Source organism: Marmota flaviventris, chromosome X (assembly GCF_047511675.1).
Source record: "Marmota flaviventris isolate mMarFla1 chromosome X, mMarFla1.hap1, whole genome shotgun sequence".
Taxonomy (NCBI): domain Eukaryota; kingdom Metazoa; phylum Chordata; class Mammalia; order Rodentia; family Sciuridae; genus Marmota; species Marmota flaviventris.
Window position 1 is genome coordinate 131032046 of NC_092518.1, and position 22210 is coordinate 131054255.

Sequence of the window (22210 nt, forward strand, 5' to 3'; positions counted from 1 at the left end):
CTCAGCAGGACAAGGTACTCAGATCCAGGCCCTCACCAGGTGTTAGAGGTAGTGCTAGTGCTGGTGGCATGTCTGCGTGTATATGTATGTGTGCATTCAGATGCCTCAGGTCACATTGTCTTGCTATTATAGTTCAGGTCACAGGTAGCCCAGAGATAGGTGATTAGCTAGGGAAGACAGGACTCCCAGCAGGGGCAATCCTTTCTCAGTTGTAGGAAAACACAGGTCAACTTTGTGCCAGCACAGATTGGATTACCTTCCAGCTGCTGATCTTCTGCATCATCTGAAGAATTAAGAGTGAAATCAAAGATGACTCCTTTGCCTCAGCAAACCTTTCTTGAGCATGCATTTTGTGCCAGGCATTGCTCTAAGTGTTTCAGATTGCACTGATTCATTTAATCCCCACAACAATTTATGAGGTAGGTCCTATCACTAGACCCACTTTGCAAGCCAAAGCCTTACTTAGCACTGTAAATAAACCGCAGGTTCTAGGGCTCAGAACAAAGAGCAAGAATGTTTCTGGTACTCGCTGGCTCTTTCTCCAGTTCCACGGCTCTGTCCTGTGTAGCCTCTAGGAACCAGGTGGATACAGTGAATCCCCTGCCTGATTGAAACAATTCCTTAATGGAGTTGGCATTTGCCCTTTCCCTAGTCAGGTCTTCTTTTGTTTGGGTAAAAGAGACCAAAAGTGTCATGTATATCTAAAAAAACAAAACAAACAAACAAAACCACAAAAAGACCACAAAGTTCAGGGATAGGGCTACCTGCCTCCTTCTGAGGGCATGCCCTCCATACCTAGCATCCAATAACACAGCTGTCCTTTACTTGCTGTGGCCTTTGTTCATTTCTCAAATACTTTTCATTGGCTCTGGGCCCCAGGCACTGTGCCACTTGCAGGAGAGGCCGGGTGACACTGACATTCAATAATCAATCACCCAAACAGAGGCTGGATGACAGTTCTGAGAAGTACCATAAAGGAAACCAGAGGGAGCAAGGAAAATGTGGGCCTGGGAAATCAGGGAACCTTTTGGGGGAGGTGGTGGCAAGTGGGCCAAGGTCTCCAGGCTGGGTAGTACTTGCTTAGGGTACAGCAAGTGCACACTCCTAGTGAGGGAAAGGAGAGAAGGCAGAGTTAGCATTGAGACCACAGGGAGGCCACTAGAAGAGATCAGATAGGCATGGCAATGTCTGGGGTCTGGAGAAGGGGGACACCTCACTGACATGAGAGGAGAAATCCTTGGAGGACTGACCACTATTAAGGGGAGATTGGCTGGGGGCAAGTGGGGCACAAATCCAGCTACTTCTCCCAACCCACACTGCCAATATCCCAAATCCAAGTCCAAGCCAGCTTTGGCCTGCAATCTCTCCTAAGGGATCTCTCTGTCTCTGCCCCCTCACCCACTCTTTCCCATCCCCCCACAACAGCAGGGACAACTTTTTCAAATAGAGCTATGATTGGGTAATTGCCCTGTTCAAAATCCTGCAGTGTCTCCCTATTGCCTGCTAGAGAGAACTTGCAGATAACAATCTCTACCATGAACAGCCTTTGGTATGTCAAACCTGTGCCTTACCTCTGTGTCCCTGGAGCAGCTGTTTCACACTGTGTAAGGGTCTGCTTTCTCTTCAGCCTAAGGTCATTTGTTCCTTCTCTGTCCATGGAAACCTCACTAACCCTCTGTTTCCATCTCAAATTGGCTTCCTTGTCCATAAAGTCTTCTCAATTTTTCTTATTCTGTTTCACATTTATTTCATCTACACTTCATTTAGAGCTGGTAGTGTGTCAAGTCTGTCTGGATTGTAAAATTCTTGAGCCTGGGGATTTTGCTTTAAGAATGTTTGGAAGCTCTCTTGCCCTCGGACCTACCTAGATCATGGCTGGGGAATGGTCAAGATCAAAGGGAAACTGATTTGTTTATTCAACTTTTTTTTTTTTTTTTGGTACTAGGCATCAACCCAGGGGCGTTTAACCACTGAGATATATCTCCAGCTTTTTATTTTTTATTTTGATACAGGATCTAGCTAAGTTGCTGAGGATAGCATGAACTCACAATCCTCCAGCCTCAGCCTCCCAAGCTGCTGGGATTACAGGCATGTGCCATCAAGCCCAGCACCATTGAATGAATTTTAATGGATTGCTTGCTTTGTGCCACATACTAGGGAGATAGTGGAGAAGAGGTCCCTGTCTTTACAAGGCTAACTCTGTGGTGGTAGGGGGACAGGAGGAGTCAGTCAATCAGTAAGATAAAAGTTGTAAAGGTGTTAAGTGCTCCTAGGAAAAGAAAGCAGGGGGAGGGGCACAGGCAAGGATGGGTGCTCAGGGAAGAGACCTACCAGAGGTTAGGGTGAGAGCAGATTCATGGGAGAAAAGTATCCAGGCAATGGGAAGAACAAGTGCCATGATCCTGAGGTGGCTCTTAATGAGGGAGGTGGGGCAGAATAAGGAGAGAATTGAGAGCTGCAATTAGAGGTGTATGTGGCACGGATGACTTAAATCACCCTTTCAGAGCCGCTGGGGCTTTGCTCTGAGGAGCAGGGAAGCTCTAAGAGGGTCCAGAGCAGAGGAGAAACATGTTCTGACTGAGCAGGGACCTTCTGACCACTTTTCTTAGAACAGACTGAAGGCAAGAAGGGGTGCACATAGTTGGTAGAATGCTGTCCTTTCCACAGTCACACTTTCACCATCCACCGCCCGCCTGTGTCTAAAGTCCTCTTACAGTGTGCTGGTACAGGTAGAGGGCCTTTGCAAGGCCACCTCTCAGTTTTGTTTGTATTGATTTGCAGGGTTTGGGGAAGGGAGGGTGTATGGAGATAGGAAGGCAGTGTTTGAAGTCTCTTTGTGGAGCCCTCCTGGCAATCCTAAGTATGCTAATGCTCTAAGAAAACCACTGTGGCTTCTCCTTTCAAAGAGGAGAAACAGGCCCAGGAAGAGGGAGGAGGGGAATTTATTTGTTTTTGTTTGTTTTCAGGCTTGTTAGGCTAGCTCTGTTACTGGGCTATACCCCCAGCCCCAGGAGCACTTTTTTTTTTTCCTGAGCTACATCCCCAGCCCTATTTTGTATTTTATTTAGATACAGGATCTCACTGAGTTGCTTAGGGCCTTGTTAAGTTGCTGAGGCTGGGTTTGAACTCAAGATCTCTTGTCTCAGCCTCCCTAGTTGCTGGAATTACAGGTATACGCTAATGCACCACGGCCCAGGAGCACTTTTTAAAGAGCTGCTCCAAACCCACATAGAGACTGGCCTGTCCTCAGCCCCCCACCCACACTGCAGGAATCCCTTTGGTTCAGGTAAAGACAGACAGCTTGTACCTGTTCCCTAAGAGGGAGATGCTGGCTCATTAGCTGCTCAGTGAGTCAGAGCCCTGGACACAGAAGGGCCACCACTCCAAAACTCAGCGCAAGGTGGCAGACCTACTGTAAGTGTGCATTCTCTGGATGGGATGGGGGTTGAGGGTTAGGTAGTCTCCACTGGGTTGGTTACCCAGCAACATGGTGAAGATGGCAAGGTTTTTCAGAGCAGGGCTCTTCCTTCTCTTTCCCCAAGGGAGGGTCCTTGAACTCTCCCAGGACACAGTATCTGGCAGGGTCAAGGGCACTTCTCTTCCACACCCCACCCCCAACTTCCCTGAAGGTCTGGTCTGTCCAGTTTCATTGGCCCTGGAGCTTTTGTAGATTAGGATTTTATTCCTACCTACCTGGGTGTGAATGGTAAAATGCAGGCAATCCTTCCTGAGTTCACCCACTTCCTGCTTTTCAGTCTGCCTAAAAGCAACCTTGTGTGGTAAGAAGAGCCCTTGTGTGGTACTTGTAGGTAGGCCTGTGTCAGGCTAAATGACCCTGGCTTCCAAACTCCTTTTTGAATAGGTACTGAGAGAGGTAGCTCATCCTATCCTAGGGCAAGATCAATGCTGTGGGAAGGAGCTGCCCCCAGCTGCCTCCAAATGTGAGGGCCCAGCCACCTCTGTGCAGACCAGCATCATATTCAGACCCCAGGGCTCAAGTCTTGATCAGGAATCAAGGCTCTAGGCCATGGAGTCTCAGGATGCCTGAGGAATCTGTACAGTGGGGTGTGGTGGGAAAGGAGGTGCAGGCCTGCCCCATCCACCAGGTTTCCTGTGGACCTATCTAGGGCCATTGTTGGAAACTGGAAACCTCTTCTCAAGGGTGCTATTTATTTATTTATTGTAGTTGTAGATGGACAGAATGCCTTTATTTTGTTTATTTTTATGTGATGCTCAGGATCGAACCAGTGCCTCACACATGCTAGGCAAGCACTCTACTGCTGAGCTACAGCCCTAGCCCCTCAAGGGTGCTATTTTAAATGATTCAACAATCCCATACCAATATACCCCTGCCCCACCCACTACACTTCCACTGATTGTTGGTGTGTGTGTGTGTGTGTGTGTGTGTGTGAATGTATATGTTGCTGGGATTGAATCTAGGGCATTGAGCATGCCAGGCTGAGCCACATACTCAGCCCTACATTGATTATTAAACAGGAGTTGGCCTGGCTTGGTTTCTGAAAGTCTCCTTTAAGTGCTGGGTTCCCAAGTGAGGACTTAGAAGCCTGTGCATAGAGGCGGGAGAAGGTTGCACCAGGGGATCAGGGATTCATCTTTGTTGAATGATAAGAATTTCTCTTAATCTTTTGGGGGCCTTCAACTGACAGGAACTGAAAACCTCTTTAAATAACATTTGCCACACTTTGTCCTATTTCTTATTTACTTTCAATGTTTTAATAACTTCTCTAGGCAGCTGAGCAGCTTAAGGGATTCTGGTTTGAGGTTCTCCTTTGTGGATAGGCTTTGCTTGGTACTGGGCCTCAGAGTTGAGTGACAGGGTTAAAGAGCTTTCTCCAGAGGCCAGGGCAGAGGCCTAAAGCACCCTCCTTCACCCCATCAGTTGCTTAACTGGTCTGGGCTCCTGTGTAAGTTACCCCCAAGACAGTACATACTAATTGACTTCTCTGCTGCACAGAGGTGGCGACCCGCTTTGGGGTCCCTAAGCCCAGACTGGACCCAGACACCTCTCACTTTATGTTACTTTCTTGTCTTCCAGACTGATTGTTAGCCCTGCCCTGGGCAGCTTTAGACTAGTGACAACCAGACCACCCTCACTCACAGCCTCCCTTACCATAAGACTGAGAAATGCTCTAAGTGGAGAAGATAGGTTGAATTGGTTTGACAAAGGATGCTGAGGCTGGAAGGGGTGAGGTAACATGTCAAAGAGTATACCAGGAAGTCATCAACACAGCCCAAGTGGTCACAGCCTTGTCCCTTCCAGCCCTACCCTTCCATACCATCTCCTTTCTGTTATTCATTAAAAGACATTCAATACATGTACATGGAATTAAATTATGAGAGATTTGGTGAGGTAGGAATCACATAGGCCACATAGAAGTAAATCGAGCTGTTAAGGTCTCCAAATGGGGACTCAGGGAAGAGTTGGAGAAAAGGGCAAGGTTGGAAATGAAGAAGACATGTGTTTGTTGGGGCGGGGGTAGAAGCAGGGAACCATGGCACCTTCAGATCTCTAACACTCTAAGCTAAGTCATAGTCACCTAAGGTTCTGATCATTGCAACCACAGTTGGAAGCTTCAGACCAAGTGCTTCAGCTACTCCTATAAGGAGGAGCTTTCTCTAGAGCAGAGATGGAAACACCTCCCTCGAAGAGTAGGAGCAACCCTTTTCACTTTAGAAGTATGTGTACAGAAAGAGGAGACTGGGTGGGGCTGTGGAGGGGGTGGAGGGTGGGGGGTGGGGAGTGGGGAAGCAGGGATCTGGGTAATTTGGAGATGCTCTTATCTTTCTGGTTTGCCTTCAAGCTGCTGTCTCTGCTAATGCTAAATGTTGCTAGCTACCTAGTATGGCTAGGATGCAGGGCAACAGCTGGCCCACCGGGAGACCCTGTGCTAAGACTTCAGCCCAAATATCTGGCCTAGGAAGGCTCAACAACCTTGAGAGGTCAATGTGCTCTGGCAGAAGGGAGGTCAGATCAATGGGGAGACTGTTCTCTGGACTAGGCAGAGATGGGGGGCGCAGGAAAAGAAGACAGCTGTAGCCTGGGCAGGTTGGGTACTGAGAATTTGGCTATAGAAGCTGGAACTGTCTGCCTGGAGAAAAGTCCTAGCCTGCCATGACTCTCTGAAGGGTGAGGGATTGGATTATGTGTAGGATGGCGATCTCCAAGGTTCAGAGATGGTTAGAGATGGAAGGGACATCCAAGAAGGGAGGTGGTAAGCTCTCTATAATTGGAGGTAGTCAAGAAGGTAAGCAACCATTCAGTGAGTTCTAATGGGGCTGAGAGTCAGATGAGGTGCCCTAAGATCTGAACTCCTGATAGTCTGTAGATTGGAGATTTGGGATAGTGGCTTGATACCTGTCAGCTCTTGTCAAAAGCTCCACTATTGTTGTCTTTTGGTCTGGATTGGATGCTTAGGTGTTCCAGCTTTAAGGTCTCAGAGGATGTCTTGGCAAGGGCTGGGGATACAGGTACTGTGTGAAGCTAGCTCCTTTGCACACTTCAAACTCAGTCACATTCTTTGGAAAACATCTGAAAAACTAATCTTATAGTGAGTCTCCTTTCCAATTATGTGAATCAAAAATAGCTGGATCTCTTGGCCTTTGGAAAGGGAACGTCACATGGGGGAGATGAACTCATGTTTCCTCCTTTGTATTGTTTTCTCCAAATTTCAATCCTTAAAATGTTTTAATTTTTCTCACCCTTCCTTTTTCATCCTTTCTAGGAAGTTTGTGCTACCTCAAAGAGACAAGAGCTCTTAGGTGTTTTTCAAACAGGGTTGATATTGGTATTTGGAGTGAAACACTTAGTGATGGCCCTGCTCAGTGTAGTACATTTAACATCCTGAAAATATCTTTTTCTTATTGAATTCCAGCAACACTTGCCAGTCTTCTTTTTTGGGGGTTTTTACTGGGGATTGAACTCAGGATCACTCAGTCACTGAGTCACATCCCCAGCCCTATTTTGTATTTTATTTAGAGTCAGGATCTCACTGAGTTGCTTAGGGCCTCCTAGTTGCTGAGGCTGGCTTTGAAGTTCTGATCCTCCTGTTTCAGCCTCCTGAGCTGCTGTGAGACAGTCTTCTTGGTAACCAAAAATCTACACAAATTTCCAAACATCCATTAGAGAAGTAACATTAGTCATCTCACACTTTGAAAACCATTGACTGATTCCCCCCAAGAGTGCCTTGCTAAAGGCTATACATCAGGTTGTGGCAAAGTGAAGACCAAGTCAAATCTTATTCATTCTTTCATTCTTAGCATTTTGATTCTTCACTAGGGGGTGTGTCCAAAGAGGAGATAAAGCCTGTCTGAAAAGAGGCCGTGAAGAGGGGCCAGTTTCACTCTTAACTCCCTGCTCACGAAACTACAATTTCTCAAAATTTTTCTGCTCTTATCAAACTCCGTTTTGGTGTTCCAGTCCGCCGTTTCCAAAATTGCAGGCGCAAATACAGACTTTGTGGCAATTAGTGCAAAGAGCCTAGTGGAACAGGATCTGCAAGGGCGGAATCAGATTCCTTTCGAGTGGGCAGCGGGATCCAAGGGCCGAAACATCCTAATCTCTAAGAGGATGCAGCGGCTCTCAGCTGGGCATGGAGGAGGGAACTATACCCAGGCCCCTGCCGCTGTGTTGCCGCGGAACTGGGTAGAGGTGGAGGACCGTCGGTCCTAGTAGGTTGGCCCAGGGAGGTTTCCCCAGGCAGTGGAGCGGACTAAGGGCCAGGGGCCAGGGGCCAGGACCGGGGCTCCCGGCCGCGGCGCGGCGGGAGCAGAGGGCAAGGCAGCTGGGCTCGACCTCGCCTTCCCACGCCAGAGGCCGAGGCCTCTGGGAATCCAGGGGCCATCTCTGCAAAGTCCTTCGAGATCGCAGCTCAGTTCAGAGAGGACGGTGCGGGAGGGATGGGCAAGAGAGGATATTATTATTATTCTGTTTTGCCTCCGCAGCCGGAGCCGGCGGGTTGTTCTGTTTGAATGAATGATCCCAGAGGCCGCGCCCAATGGGCGCGGGCGCCTACTTAATATGCATGAGGCCAGCAGCCAATGGCCAGGCGAGGAGGCTGTTTTAAACGGCGGAGCCCGCTGGCCAATCAGGCGGCTCTCGTGGAGGCAGCTAGCGCGAGGCTGGGGAGCGCTGAGCCGCGCGTCGTGCCCTGCGCTGCCCAGACTAGCGAACAATACAGGTACGTTTCGCACTGCCCGCGCCCGCCACCGCCACCGCCACCGCCGCCGCCGCCGCCGCCGCCGCCGCCGCAGCAGCAGCAGCAGCTCCCGCACAACTTTCCGGCCCGCGCCACCGCGAGCGCGCCTGCCACCGCTTTCCCCTGCCTCTCCTTCTGCGCCCTTCCCGCCCCTTCGCCTTCTCTCTTGCTAGGTGGCCGGGAAGGAAGACGCGATTCAGGTGTTTCAACTTTTCAAATGCTTTTGCCCTAGCTCCCCGCTTTTGGGGCTTGGCACCCTCGGCGGAACCAAGCTCAGCAGTCGCCCCCAGGGGCGGCCGAGGGGCCAGGGCTCCCAGGCCAGATGTTCTGCAGCTGCGGTGGCGCGGCGGGGCGAGCTGAGGGGCGGCTGCGGGTTGCGGGCACTGGCGGCGGCAGCGTGAAGGGGACCCGGTACACCCCGGCCCATAGAGGGACTCAGCTGGGAGCGGGCAGCCGGTGCCCACCGAGGGCTGCGGCGCCGGCAAACTTCGCTCCAGGGCTTGGCCGGGCGCCCTGCGGGCCCGCGGGCTGCGCTGCGGGCTCTGCATTAACATGGCCGTCGCGGAGCGCCAGGCGGCCCGGGGGAGGGGGGGGCTCGAGCCGGCTGCCCCCCGCTCGACTCCAGCTCACCGGGCGCCGCCGCTGGGGTTAACATGGCTGGCGCGGTGCGGGACTCCAGTGAGAGGCGGAGAGGCGGGCGGAATGAGCGGCGGGAGCTCGTGGCGGGTTCTGGCCTCCGCCAGGGTGCCCGCGGCCCCGGGCGGGAGGCGTGAAGGGCTGGGGGCGCTGCCGCGGGCCCCGGCGCGGCCGAGCGTCATGGCTGCACGGGCGCCTTTGTTATCCCGAGGAGTGCGCCCCTCGCCGGGGGGCGGGGAGGTCCGGCCAGTGGCCCTTGCGCCCCGGGCGACCCCGGCGGGGCGGGGCGGGGTGGGGGCCTGCCAGCGGGTGGCGGCGGCGGTGGCGGGGCCCGGGCCGCTTTGTTCGCCGCCGCCGCCGTCGCCGCCTGCGCCGGCCGCGCGCGGATCAGCCATTTTAGCGAGCTGGGCTAAGGAGGCGCGGCGGGCGCCACAGCCACTGCCGCGGCTGCTGCCGGCCCGGCCCCACACCCCCCGCGGACGCCTGCCGCCGCGGCCCCGGGTTCCACGCGCCCCCCGAGGGTGGCAGCATAGGATTTGAGGGGCACTTTCTTTCATCAGGAGGCTTTTGACAAAATGGAAGGTGAATTATGGGTGTCCGGGGGACCGGGCACCGGGGCGAGTCGGGCTGCAGGATGGGGCTCCCCCGCTCCGGGTCCCGCCCCACCAGCGTTGCCACTGCGGGGCTCTAATGCAGCCCCGGGGGCGGTCGATGCCAAGGGGAGTGCTTTATTTTTACATGATGACCTTGGGTGTGGGAAAAGGAAAAGATGGCGGGAAGCTGGGGGGTGGGACAGGGAAGATGACACGCCACAGCTGCATTTTTATTTGGAAACTTTAGAGAAAGTATTCCTGGCTGGACCTGCATTCTGCGTTACACATGGACAAGACTAGCCTTTTCCATATCTCCTACCCCTTTAGATACTGAAGGATTTGAACTACTAGTACAAGGGATACCTGCTCACTTTCCAGATTACCAGTGTTTTAAAAGCCATTTTCATAAGCCAAATGCCTTGTCCGGTAGTGACATTTCAAATGTTCCCTATTTAGTTTTTTTTTCCCCTTTGATGTTGTTCAGTAGCGAGATGACAATATTTTGTAAACGTATAGCCAGCCAGCTTTAAATCATTTTCTTCAAGCTTATGTTATATACTCCCTACAAATGTTTCCTCTCTGTGCTCTTCCCACTTTGTGTTGTAGTTTATAAAACGTAGTGCTTCAGTAATGTAGCACTGAGCACCCCACTTACGTTAGCTCCATTTGGAGAACTTGATTGCTCTGGAGAAGTAACTCGCAAACCAGCGCGCTTCATGCTGGTCAAAAGTTAAATGACAAGCGACAGTGAAGCTGCTTTCCTTCCTACTCTGCCTTCTTGCCAGAGATGTCAGGTGTTGGGTGAAGGGGGCTTTCTAAGAACTAACTTAATTTTGCTCTTCCTTTGGTATTTCTTGTAGTTTTGTTCCTCGTTGTCATTCCTTGTTTGTTCTTCTTCTTTCCATCTATCACAGTCAGGATGGCTAAAGGTGACCCCAAGAAACCAAAGGGCAAGATGTCTGCTTATGCTTTCTTTGTGCAGACTTGCAGAGAAGAACATAAGAAGAAAAATCCAGAAGTCCCTGTCAATTTTGCAGAATTTTCCAAGAAGTGCTCTGAGAGGTGGAAGGTATTTTTCTTTTGCAACTTCATAGTAGGCTTAGTTGTACTTCATATTTTGGGGTTACATTCCTAGAAAGTCACCTCCTATGGCTCTTTTATTTCTAACTTAGACATTATCTTGCTTGTCTTTTTAATTTTGCGTGTGTACCTTTGTTAAGGCTCTGTAATGGTTTAAATTCTTTGTTCGTCTTTTGCAAGTGGTTCTTTAGATGTCACTTTATTTAATTACAGAACAGTTGGGCAAGTATGTGCTCACTGCATTAAGGAATTTAACAGGTCCTGTTCTTTGCAGACAATGTCTGGGAAAGAGAAATCTAAATTTGATGAAATGGCAAAGGCAGATAAAGTACGCTATGATCGGGAAATGAAGGACTATGGACCAGCTAAGGGAGGCAAGAAGAAAAAGGACCCTAATGCCCCCAAAAGACCACCGTAAGTGGCTATACACTTGAAATAACAAGAGCTTTCTTTCTGCTTTGAATATTTTTTTAAAGATATTTTAGTTAAGAAATGAGACGCCTCTGCAAAACATTCTAAACTTTTCAGCTTTAAAATGCAATACCAGTATTGTCCATAGTTAGGGCTGATGTGTTTATTGGCTCTCTGTGTGTGTATCATGTATAAGTGCATGTGCACCAGTTGCCTGTTGGCCCTTCCACTGAGAAGGATGCACCCTAGTTCTGGGAGCCAGTGTCTTAAATATGTTCTTTACCCTTTAGCCAGTAACGGTAATAAAGAACCATACATTTTGGAAACATCTTAACCATTCTAGAGTCTATAGCTCTATAGCATTGAATGTAGTATGACAGGGAGAACTTGTGCTGAGAGGTATGTGAGCTCAGGAACATGGGAATTAAGTCTAAGCTCATGATTTTGTGCTTTCTCTAAGTTATATCTCTCTCTCCTCCAAGGTCTGGATTCTTCTTGTTCTGTTCAGAATTCCGCCCCAAGATCAAGTCCACAAATCCTGGTATCTCCATTGGAGATGTGGCAAAAAAGCTGGGTGAGATGTGGAATAACTTAAGTGACAGTGAAAAGCAGCCATACATCACTAAGGCTGCAAAGCTGAAGGAGAAATACGAGAAGGTAAGGTGGACTAGAATCTGCCATAGTATTGGTGGGTTGTGGGGTATGTGGCTGCTTTGCTGGGCCAAGTACTTGGCACAGCATGCAGCAGCCCATCTCCCAAGATCAGCCCTGTGTGTTGGTGTTGATACTTAACGGCAGATTTTTGTCTTAGGCATAATTTTTGCAGTGCTGAGGATCAAATCTAGGGCTTCATATCATGCTGTCTACCACTGAGCTGTATCTTCAGCCCCAGTTTTTAAGTGCAGTGCTGGGGATGCATGTAGCTCAGCAGTGCATTGCTTGCCTATCAGTGCAAGATCCTTGACTTCATCCCCAGTGCTACAAAAAAATTGATAATGAATATTGATAGGGCTGTTGATATGACTTAAAAGATACTTGTGTGTCCTTTAACTTTAGAATTTGAATGGCCAAGAAACAATTGTGTATATGGAAACAAATACTTAGAATATAATAGTAGCCCTGTCTCCTGTCTTTGCAATTCCTGATTTCTTACCTGAGGCGAGGGCTGCATGCTTCTACATTTTGCTTGAGATCTCGGACACTCATTCAGAATGTGTCCCTGTTCCTTCCAGGATGTTGCTGACTATAAGTCTAAAGGAAAGTTTGATGGCACAAAGGGTCCTGCTAAAGTTGCCCGGAAAAAAGTGGAAGAGGAAGACGAAGAAGAGGAGGAAGAAGAAGAGGAGGAGGAGGAGGAGGAGGATGAATAAAAAAACTGTTTATCCGTCTTGTGAATACCTTAGAGTAGGGGAGCGCCATGATTGACACATCTTATTTGAGATGTGTCTGTTACTCTCATTAGGTTTAATTTCAGAATTTGATCACGATCATATTGTAGTCTCTCAAAATGCTCTAGAAATTGTCAGTGGTTTACATGAAGTGGCCCTGGGTGTCCAGAGCACCCTAAAACTGTATCAAAGTTGTACATATTTCCAAACATTTTTAAAATGAAAAGGCACTCTCGTGTTCTCCTCACTCTGTGCACTTTGCTGTTGGTGTGACAAGGCATTTGAAGATGTTTCTGGCATTTTTTTTTTTAATTTGTAAGGTGGTGTTAACTATATGGTTATTGGCTAGAAATCCTCAGTTATCAACTGTACATATCTATAGTCTGTAAAAAGAACAAAACAACCGAGACAAACTCTTGATGCTCCTTGCTTGGCGTTGAGGCTGTGGGGGGAAGATGCCTTTTGGAGGGGCCGTAGCTCAGGGCGTGCACTGTGAGGCTGGACCTGTTGACACTGCGGTGGGCATCCATTTAGCTTCAGGTTGTCTTGTTTTTGTATATAGTGATATAGCATTCTGCTGCCTTTCTTAGTTGTGGAAAAAGGGGGGTCAGCTGGCATGAGAAGTGTTTGAATTTTTTTTTAGTTAAGTACGGTAGATTTTAAACTTTGTTTTCAAACAAACTGTAGAACTCTTCATTGTCAGCAAAGCAAAGAGCTACTGCATCAATGAAAGTTCAAGAACCTTCTGTACTTAAATGCAATTTGCGACGTTATGTTATTTTTTGTATGTTTAGAATGCTGAAATGTTTTTGAAGTTAAATAAACAGTATTACATTTTTAAGACTGTTCCTCCCTATAAATCTGGTAACTTCTATTTTACTCACATGGTCAGCTTAGGACTGAGATGAAGGAGGGGGCTACTTGAAGTTACTGCATGATTTGTTGTATCTGAATGGCATTAAGATGAAGTGTAGACCAGTGAATGTAGTGACAGGCAAGGGCCAGCATCCTTCAGTAGTGTTCAGGAAGGCAGGCAGGCGGGATGGGGGCCAGCTAACTCCAGATTTTACTTCTTACCTTCGGCTTCTACATCCCCTTTTGGTGTCAAATGCATTGCTAAACAGTAAGAATGTCTTCCAGAGTATATAGGGTGTAAAACTTCATACCTTATTTATTCTCACTCCTCTCTGACTCCTGCACATGTAATGGGATGCATAGTTATTTCTTGTGCTCAACATTTGAGGAGGCCTTAAATTGCTGCTTGTCTCCTAGACCCCAGTGAGGGGGGATGGGGTGGGGTAGGGGACATTATCCGTATTTTGGCCCTGTTTTCCTCATTCAAAAAATCAGACATTCCAAGAAAGTTTCTTAAGTTCCATCTTGGGTCACTTCAGCAGGCCGATAGGATCAACATTTCTAAGCAGTTAAGTGTATCATGAAATAGAGAGTGGCCTACCTGTGATTTGAGCTTATTCACCAGAAATGTAGATTGTTGTTCAATGTTCTTAAACTGAAAGAAGCTTGGTTTGTGTTTCAGTGGTTGTATTAGTAAATGGTGTTAACATTTTGCCCAGGATAGGATGGGGGTGGTTGCTACAGTGGCAAATGGTGATACTAAATATCAGTGGATGGATTATCTGTACTTCATTGAAGTAACAAATGATAATACTGTTGTGGGTAAGTGTCAGCATTGCCTAGCATTAACACTTGGATATAGAAATTTTTTTCTTTTTTTCTTTGTGTGTATGGTATTTTACAAGAAAGCAGCTTTTTCTTAAAAGTTCACTCTTCGGAACCTTGCTTGTCTAAGGAGCTGTCTTCTCTACTGTGTCAGGTCCTAGATGAGTGCAAGTCATGGTCACAGCTGATCTTCATTCATAACCATTCCCTCTCCATCAGAACTGTTTGTCCTAAATATGTTTTTTTAATTCTTCCACTAATTTAAAAACCCTTGGTCATTAGGTTTGCCCAGAGGCACTTGTTCCAGGATTGTTCATCCTGCTTTAGCCATGCCCTTGTCACTTGGCATTCTAAACTGAAACTGCTACTACTGCACAATGCACAATGTACAGGCCAACCTCATCAGATATGCAAGAGATCCTCAACCTGTAATCCCAAGGAAGTAGTTTTCTAACTATGGGAGGGGGTGGATTTTATGCTCCCTCAGTAGCCAGATAGAAGTGGGGGGTAGGTTTTAGCTAAATGATGTTTGATTAAGCAGACTTGGTTATAGAGAGACTCCAGTTGCTTGTTACAAGACCACTACTCTTAAGGTTTTCACACTGCCACTAGATGCCCCAGTGGAATGTTGTTCTCTAGCTTCTCTGAGATGCTTTAAGTGGCATGATGTTACCACAAAAGGTTAGGCTTAGCTTGATTTCTGGACCAATCCTCTTGCAATGCCAACCTGTTATTAAGTCAAAAGGACAGTACTTTTTTCTCAAACACACTCTTCCAACCCCCTTACCCTGTTCTTGAGTAATGTTTTATCTTTTGGAAAGAACAAGGCTGTAATGTAGCAACTATTGTCTGTGTCTCCCTTGTGTCTGTTCTTGTCACAAATGTACTTGGGGACGTTGGATGCATTCATTTTCTGTAATAAAGTTTCTTAATCAGTCTTCCCAAAAAGTAATCAGTGGGCTGTCTGTAATCTGTTTGAGCTATTGGGCCTCTGTGGTTTTGGTTGGTGAGAATTGGTATTTTAGAAAGTACCAACACTATTGTTTGTAACCATTGATCTGAACTATTATTAACATTTAGTGGAATGATATCCCAAATGCCAAGTGTGAAGGACTCCAAGACCCCTAGATTAACCTTTTAGCCAGGGGAGTAAGGGGGAGTTGGCTCTGGAGCTCTGTGCCTGGATAAATATGCAATTTGCAGGATGCTAACAGGCTGCTGTTTGATAAAGTGGCTGTGTACTTGTAATCCGTCAGCCCTGCCAACCAGGGCTCCCTGAGGCTGAGGGTCCGGGCTTAGTTGGCTGACAGAGCCAGGCCCAACAAGGACTTCTGGATAAGAGCCATGGGGGCTGCTTTGCTGTTCTTGGCTCCCTGCTTAGTTTTCTGTGGAGCTCAAGGCTACCTGGGAGGGAAAGGACAGTGAGCCAGCTTGGCAGCCCCAGTCCTCCCTGCCTGCACCATAGCAGTCCCCCCACCCTGTTTTATATATTGGGCATCCTTCTAGGGTTTCAGCTTTTTAAAACAAAAAAACTGGACACCATATTGATGGAAAGACAAGCATGATTATCTTTTTTTAATAACTTTTTTTTTTTTAAATTTGGTGCTGAGGATCAAACCCCATGTGCAAGTGCTCTACCACTGAGCTATAGCCCCAGCCCCCAAGCATGATTATCTTAATAGGCACATAAATTAATTTGATAAAATCCAATGATCTTTAGTTATTTGAAAAGCAAACAAACAAACAAACAAACAAAAAAAAAAAAAACAGAAAACTAGGAGAAGGGAATTGCTCAACCAAACAAAGGGCACTTGGGAAACCTCACAGCTAACAATCTAGATGAAAGGCTACAGGCTTTCCCCTGTCAAGGAATAAGACAAGAACACCAATTTTTGCCACTTTCATTCATTACTGTGTTAGAAATTTGAGCTAAGGTATTAAAGTAGGAAAACAGGAAACGAAAGAAGTGTATTTCAGATGATATGATGTTTTTATATAGAAAATCCTGCAAGGTGCTGTGGTGCACAAGTGTAATCCCAGCAGCTCAGGAAGCTGAGGCAGGAGGATGGAGAGTTCAAAGAGCCTCAACAACTTAGCAAGACCCTGTCTCAAAAAACAACACATGCACACACAAAAACCCTTGGATGTGGTTTAGTGGTTAAGCACCCCCGAGTTCTATCACAACCCCCCCCCCCAAAAAAAAAAAAAAAAAAAAAAAACCTAAGGAATTAGAAAATAAAAGTGTTAGGACAAATGAGTTCAGCAAGGTTGTAATATGAAGATGAATATACAAAAATTAGCTCGTGGCACACATGAAGCCTTGGGTTTGATCCCCAGCATTGCAAAATTTTTAAAAAATAATGTTATTTCCAACCACCAGCAGTGAACAATCTGAAAATTAATAACATTTATGTTTAACATAAAAAACTGTTTAGGAATAAACTTAGTAAAAAGTGAAAAACTTATGTGGGGGAAATGACAGCTGGATTCTTTGTAGAAATTGAAAAGATGACCAGGATAGCAGACCAATCTTGAAAAAGATTGTTGAAGGGTCCACATGTCTTGATGTCTACAAAGCTACAGTAATCAAGATAGTCTGCTACTGGTATAAGGACAAATGTAGGTGTATGAAATAAAACCATCCAGAAATAAACCCAGACATCTGTGGCCAATTGATTTTCAACAAGGGTACAAATACCATTCAGTGGGGGAAATAATCTTTTCAACAAATGTTGGAATAACTGGATATCCACATGCAAAGGAATTTTCTCCCTTACCTTGTGCCAATTAAAAAAAAAAATCCAAAGTAGGAGCTCAAACTATAAAATTTGCAGTAGGAAACATATGTATAAGTCTTCATGGCCTTAAAGTTGGCAATGGTTTCACCAAAAGCATAAGCAACTAAAGGAAACAACAGATAAATTGAGCTTCATCAAAAATTTTAAAAAGCCAAACAACTTTTGTGCTTCAACAACACCAGCACAGAAGTGAAAAGATCAATAGAAGAGGAGGAAATGCTTTCAAATCACTTATTTGATAAGGATCTAGTCTCCAAAATATAGAGAATTATTACAGGTCAACAATAAAGACAACTACCCCAATTAAAAATGGTCCAAGTATCTGGATAGACAGTTCTTCACAGAAGATGCATACATAGTGAATAAACATGAAAAGATATTTGGCATCATTATCTATTAGCATATATAAATCAAAGCCATAATAAGATACCACCTTACACCCATTAGGATGGCTTTAATAATAATAGTAATAATTAAGGAGAATAACAAATTGGTGAGGATGAGGAGAAACTGGAAACATGGTAGGAATGTAAAATGGTGCAGTTGTTATGGAAAACAGTTTAGAGATTCCTGAATAAGTTAAGCATAGAATTGCCATATGACCATCAATTCCACTCCTAGGTGTACACCCAAAGAAAGAGGGCAAGATGTGCTGGCACATGCCTGTAATCCTAGCATCTTGAGAGGCTGAGGCAGGAGGATCACAAATTCAAGGCCAGCCTAAGCACCTTAGTGAGACCCTGATTCAGGAAATAAAAAGAGCTGGGGATGCTCAGTGGTAAAGTGCCCCTGGGTTTAATCCCCAGTACCAGAAAAAAAAATTGAAAAAGGTATTAAAACAAATTCTTGTATATGAATATTCATGCACATTATTCTTAATAGCTCCAAAGTGGAAACAACCCAAACGCCTATCAAGTGATGAATATAGTATATGCACATGATGGAATACTATTAAACTGTGAAAAGGAATGAAGTTTTAATACATTCTATCACAAAGGTGAACTTTAAATCAATATGCTAAGGGAAAGGAGCCAGTCACAGAAGATCACATATTGTATGATTCAATTCATGAGTTATTCAGAATAGGCAAATCTACAGAAAGTAAATTAATGGTTACTGTGAGTTATTAGGAGAAAATGAAGAAGTGACTGCTAATAAATACAGAATTTGAGGGGGGGCATAATGAAAATTAGTGGTTATTATTGTACAACTCTGAATTTTCAAAAAATTGTATATTTTAAGTGGAATGTGAATTATATCTCAGTAAAACTGTTGAAAATAAATGATGGAATGTATTATACACTAAAAAGTCATATTTTTTGTGATGCTGGGGTTCAAATCCAGGGCCTTGGACACAAATGGCAACATCATGTTGTTTTGGTTACTAGACAGTTTTATTTGTTAATTTAAAAAATCTGACAAATTTTGTAAAGCAGGGATTGATCACCAAACTTTGCCCACAGGGTAAATAATGCACTCCCTTGTTTTTGTAAATAAAGTTTTATTGGAATTCAAAAATAAATGATGGAAAATTTTCAGTATAAAGGGGAAACATCATAGCACACAAGGGAGCAAGTTCAACTGATATGTGAAAGACCCCTGAGTGGAGAGAGGAGATGGATCCAGAGTAGATTTCTAGGAATTGGTTTTTTATATTTGGCAAAACAGTAGAGTGGGGCCAGGATTGTGGCTCTGTGGTAGAGTGCTTGCTTCAAACGCGAGAGGCCCTGGATTTGATCCTCAGTACCACATAAAAATAAATAAACAAAATAAAGGTATTGTGTCCCTCTACAACTAAAAATAAAATAAAAATTAAACATCAACAACAAGAAAAAAATAGTAGAGTGGTTGGTGGGCAGTGATGGTGTTCTCATCTGGCAATTTTTTTTCCTTGTGCAGTTGATGGGGAGGGGAGCAGAGAGAAAGGGTGCCAATTGAAAGCTACCCAGCTAGGGAAGTATCATGAAGTCCAAGAGAAATGGATTTTGAAGAGAGAGGAGGCAGTGTAGTCATATTCTGATGAGAGATAAAACAATATGGTGAAGGAAAGCAACACAGGAAGCCTAGTTCAGGAGAATGATAGGGATGGAGACCCAATTCTAAGTGTGAGAGGGTTGATAGAGTATGCCTAGAGTGGGGACACCTCTTATAGGATATACAACCTTAAAGGGGAGATGGAACACAGGGTGAGGAGCAGAATTCAGGGTTCTTTTTGTTTTTAAGATGGGAGCGACTTCACAATTTGTGATCAATGAGGATGCTACACATACATTTTCAGGTCAGGCCTCTTCCCAGAGCTTGAGACTTGTAGCTCCAATTGCCTCTTTGACACAACATCTTCCTTCAAATATGGTTTTTACCCTCACCTGCAAATTGGAACTCCACCCAGGTACTTCTTTGCTCACCCTTCGCAGCCAATCAGTTCCCAAATCATGCTAATAATTCTAAAATATCTAAGCTCTATCCCTCTCATACATGTTGGCAGTGTAGGTGAGTCTCTCGTCTCCATATTCTCCCCTGCCTTCTTAGGCATTTTCAGACTTGTGCTTGTCAGTTTCCCTTCAAGGAAATCTCCAACTCAAATGCTCTGGTTGGTTCTGTTATGGTAGTATCTTATGAGGATATCAGAGTTAGAGACACTGTAGCTCCAACTCTGGTAAGTCCTTATTATCTTTTGTCTAAATGTAACAGATTCCCAAGTGATTTCTCAGTTTACCCTCTTACCACTATTCTCTCCCAACATCTAGTATAGCTACTGATAGATAGTTGGTGCTCAATAAATATCCATTGAATAAGTAATGGTCAAGTGAATGAATGAATAGGGTCAGATCAGGGGAAAATTCATCAGGGGTGTACCATGCAGGGCCTTATAGACCATCTTCAAATTTGGATTCAATGGAGAACATTTGACAATTTTCATCTGTAGGGAATTTGGGGATGATCAATGTTGATATAATCAGATGCATATTGTAATTTAATTACTCTACAGCTGCAAGAATATATCAGAAGCCATTAGGGACAAAAATGGAAGCAGGATATCAGGATAAACCTGCTACTACAAATAGCAAGCCTCGTTTTTAGTGACTTAACACAAAGGGTTACTTCTCACTGGCATTATAGTAGTCCAATCAGATGTTTGGCAGGCAGTTTTCCACATTGTGATTCAGGGATCTTGGCTCCTTCCATTTTGTGGCACTACCATGTTTAGACTGTGACCTTCCTGCCATTGTAGAAAGGGTTTTAGGGTCATCCCTGGAAGTGGCATGATATTGCTCTTGGCCATATTCCGTGGTTCCCAACTGAACTGGGAGTTGACATATGGTTAATCTATTTGCTTCGGGAGAAAATGAAATGGGTTTGTGAATACAGGGTATTGAGTCTGATATTCAAGGACATGGAATGGGGTGGTTCTGGGAATCTGTCTAGATGAGAGATGCTGGAGACTTTTTATAAGGATGGCAGAAGTGGAGGTACAGAAAAACAAGTGGATTAAAAATATTTAGGTTTATCTTTCCTACATAACTCACTTGGTACACTTACACCTATATCTCTGCATTCTTCTGCTCCCCCAGCCTTCAGTAACCATTATTTATTTTCTTTCTGTGTATTGAATTTTTTATGCTCCATGTATGAGTGAGATGATGTGGTATTTGTCTTTCTGTATCTGGTTTGGTTCACTTGGTGTAATGTACTCTAATTTCATACATGTTGTAATGAAAGACAGCATTTTCTTCTTTTGTAAGACAGAAGAGTATTCCTATGTGGTGTGTGTGTGTGTGTGTATGTATGTATATATATATATATATATATATATATATATATATATATATATATACACAAAATGTGGTACTTTTATGTGTGTTGTGCTGGGGATTGAACCATCACATTTTGTTTATTTCATCAGTTGTTATTATTTAGATGTGATGTCCCTCAAAAACTCACATGTGAGACAATACAAGGTTTGGAGGAGAAATTATTGGGTTATAGCCTTAACCCAATCAGTGAATTAATCCCTGATGGAATTAACTTGGTGGTAACTGGAGGCAGGTGGGGTGTGGCTGGAGGAGATGGGCATTGTGGGCATGGCTATGGGTATATATTTTGTATCTGGAGAGTACAGTCTCTCTGCTTTCTGATCACCCTGTAAGCTGCTTCTCTCTGCCACACTCTTCTGCCATGATGTTTAATCTCACCTCCAGCCCCTGAGGAATAGATTCAACCTTCTATTGACTAAGACCTCTGAAACTGTGAGCCCTTAAATAAACTTTTTCTTCTCTATAGTTGTGTTCAGGTCATTTAGTCACAGCAGTGAAAAGGCTGACTAAAACATCAGTGGACGGACACTTTCGTAGTTTCCATTTATCTTTATTATGAATAGTACTGCAATGAACATGCGAGTGTGGATGTCTGTTTGACATCCTGATTTCATTTCCTTTGGCTATGCACCCAGTAGTGGAATAGATGGATCACATGGTGGCTCTGTTTCTGTTTTTGTGAGGGACTAACTGCTGCAGTCTGGCTGGGCACAACTCAGGAGCCACTTGTCAAAAGAAACGAACTTTATTTTTAGAACACACACTCCAAACCACACAGCTCTTCAGGAAAACCTTCAGAGCCCAACTGCCACCACTGGCTTCCCACAAGCCTCTCAACCTCCCCCACTCCTCCTGCTCTTGAGGCCGATTGGCTGGGTCGCTTGGGCGGAGCCAAAAAAGTCCCCCAATGAGCAGCTCTGTGGTCTGAAAGGGCGGGGAAACAACCCAATGAGCATCACTGCAGAGGAGCCAATCAGTTGGCAGCTAGAAGTTTGCTGGGGCCGCTGTGAGCCAATCATCAGCTGGCAGCTGGAAGTTTGCTGGCCCCTTTGGCTGTGGCTCTCAACATCTCCCCCTCTCTGTTTAAATAACAAGCATGTGGCTTAGGGACCGTGCCTGCCTTAGGTTGTCCAATACTACATATGGTCCTTACCCGTCATCAGATGAGCTGACCTCAAGGCGTCAGCCTCCTGTCTTAGGTTGGTACCATTGCAATTGGATCTTACCCGTCATTGACTACTGGTCCAGCATACAGCCACACCTGTGGAGAGGTCTTTATACCAGCAGGGGGTGAGGTTCTTTGCCTCACCTCTGTTGGCCCCCAAATTTTAGCTGAATGACCATGACAAGCAGAAGGGAGGAGGATACACCAAGCCAATTGATGGCTCCTTTTGGAAAAATTGTACCACCGATGACACCATCAGCAAAAATACCCCAACACTACCACAAGTCTCTGCACCAACAGATAGTTCACAATGCATACAAGTGATACATAGTCCAGGCAAGTTCTGCAAGCAGTTCAGTGATGGCTATTGCAGAAGCTGTACATTGGTTTTATCTTTGTCTTCACCTGCACTGGGATGAAGATAGGAA

At 45.4% G+C, this 22210-nt stretch overlaps 1 protein-coding gene across 6 annotated transcripts; it reads left to right on the forward strand.

Annotated features, from left to right (window-relative positions):
* Window positions 1-1489: 1489 nt before the first annotated feature.
* On the forward strand, window positions 1490-14980 carry Hmgb3 (high mobility group box 3). 6 transcript variants are annotated; one of them, XM_071606443.1, is made up of 5 exons: window positions 1490-1549; window positions 10360-10514; window positions 10800-10939; window positions 11419-11593; window positions 12169-14979. In XM_071606443.1, the coding sequence occupies exons 2-5, from the start codon at window positions 10365-10367 to the stop codon at window positions 12304-12306; spliced, it is 603 nt and encodes a 200-aa protein (XP_071462544.1). In that variant the 5' UTR covers window positions 1490-1549; window positions 10360-10364; the 3' UTR covers window positions 12307-14979. The 6 variants fall into 6 exon arrangements, with proteins under 6 accessions (XP_071462544.1, XP_071462543.1, XP_071462545.1 ...); XM_071606442.1 differs by having other exon boundaries at window positions 1521-1604; window positions 10428-10514; window positions 12169-14980; XM_071606444.1 differs by having other exon boundaries at window positions 1532-1549; window positions 10428-10514.
* Window positions 14981-22210: the final 7230 nt, after the last annotated feature.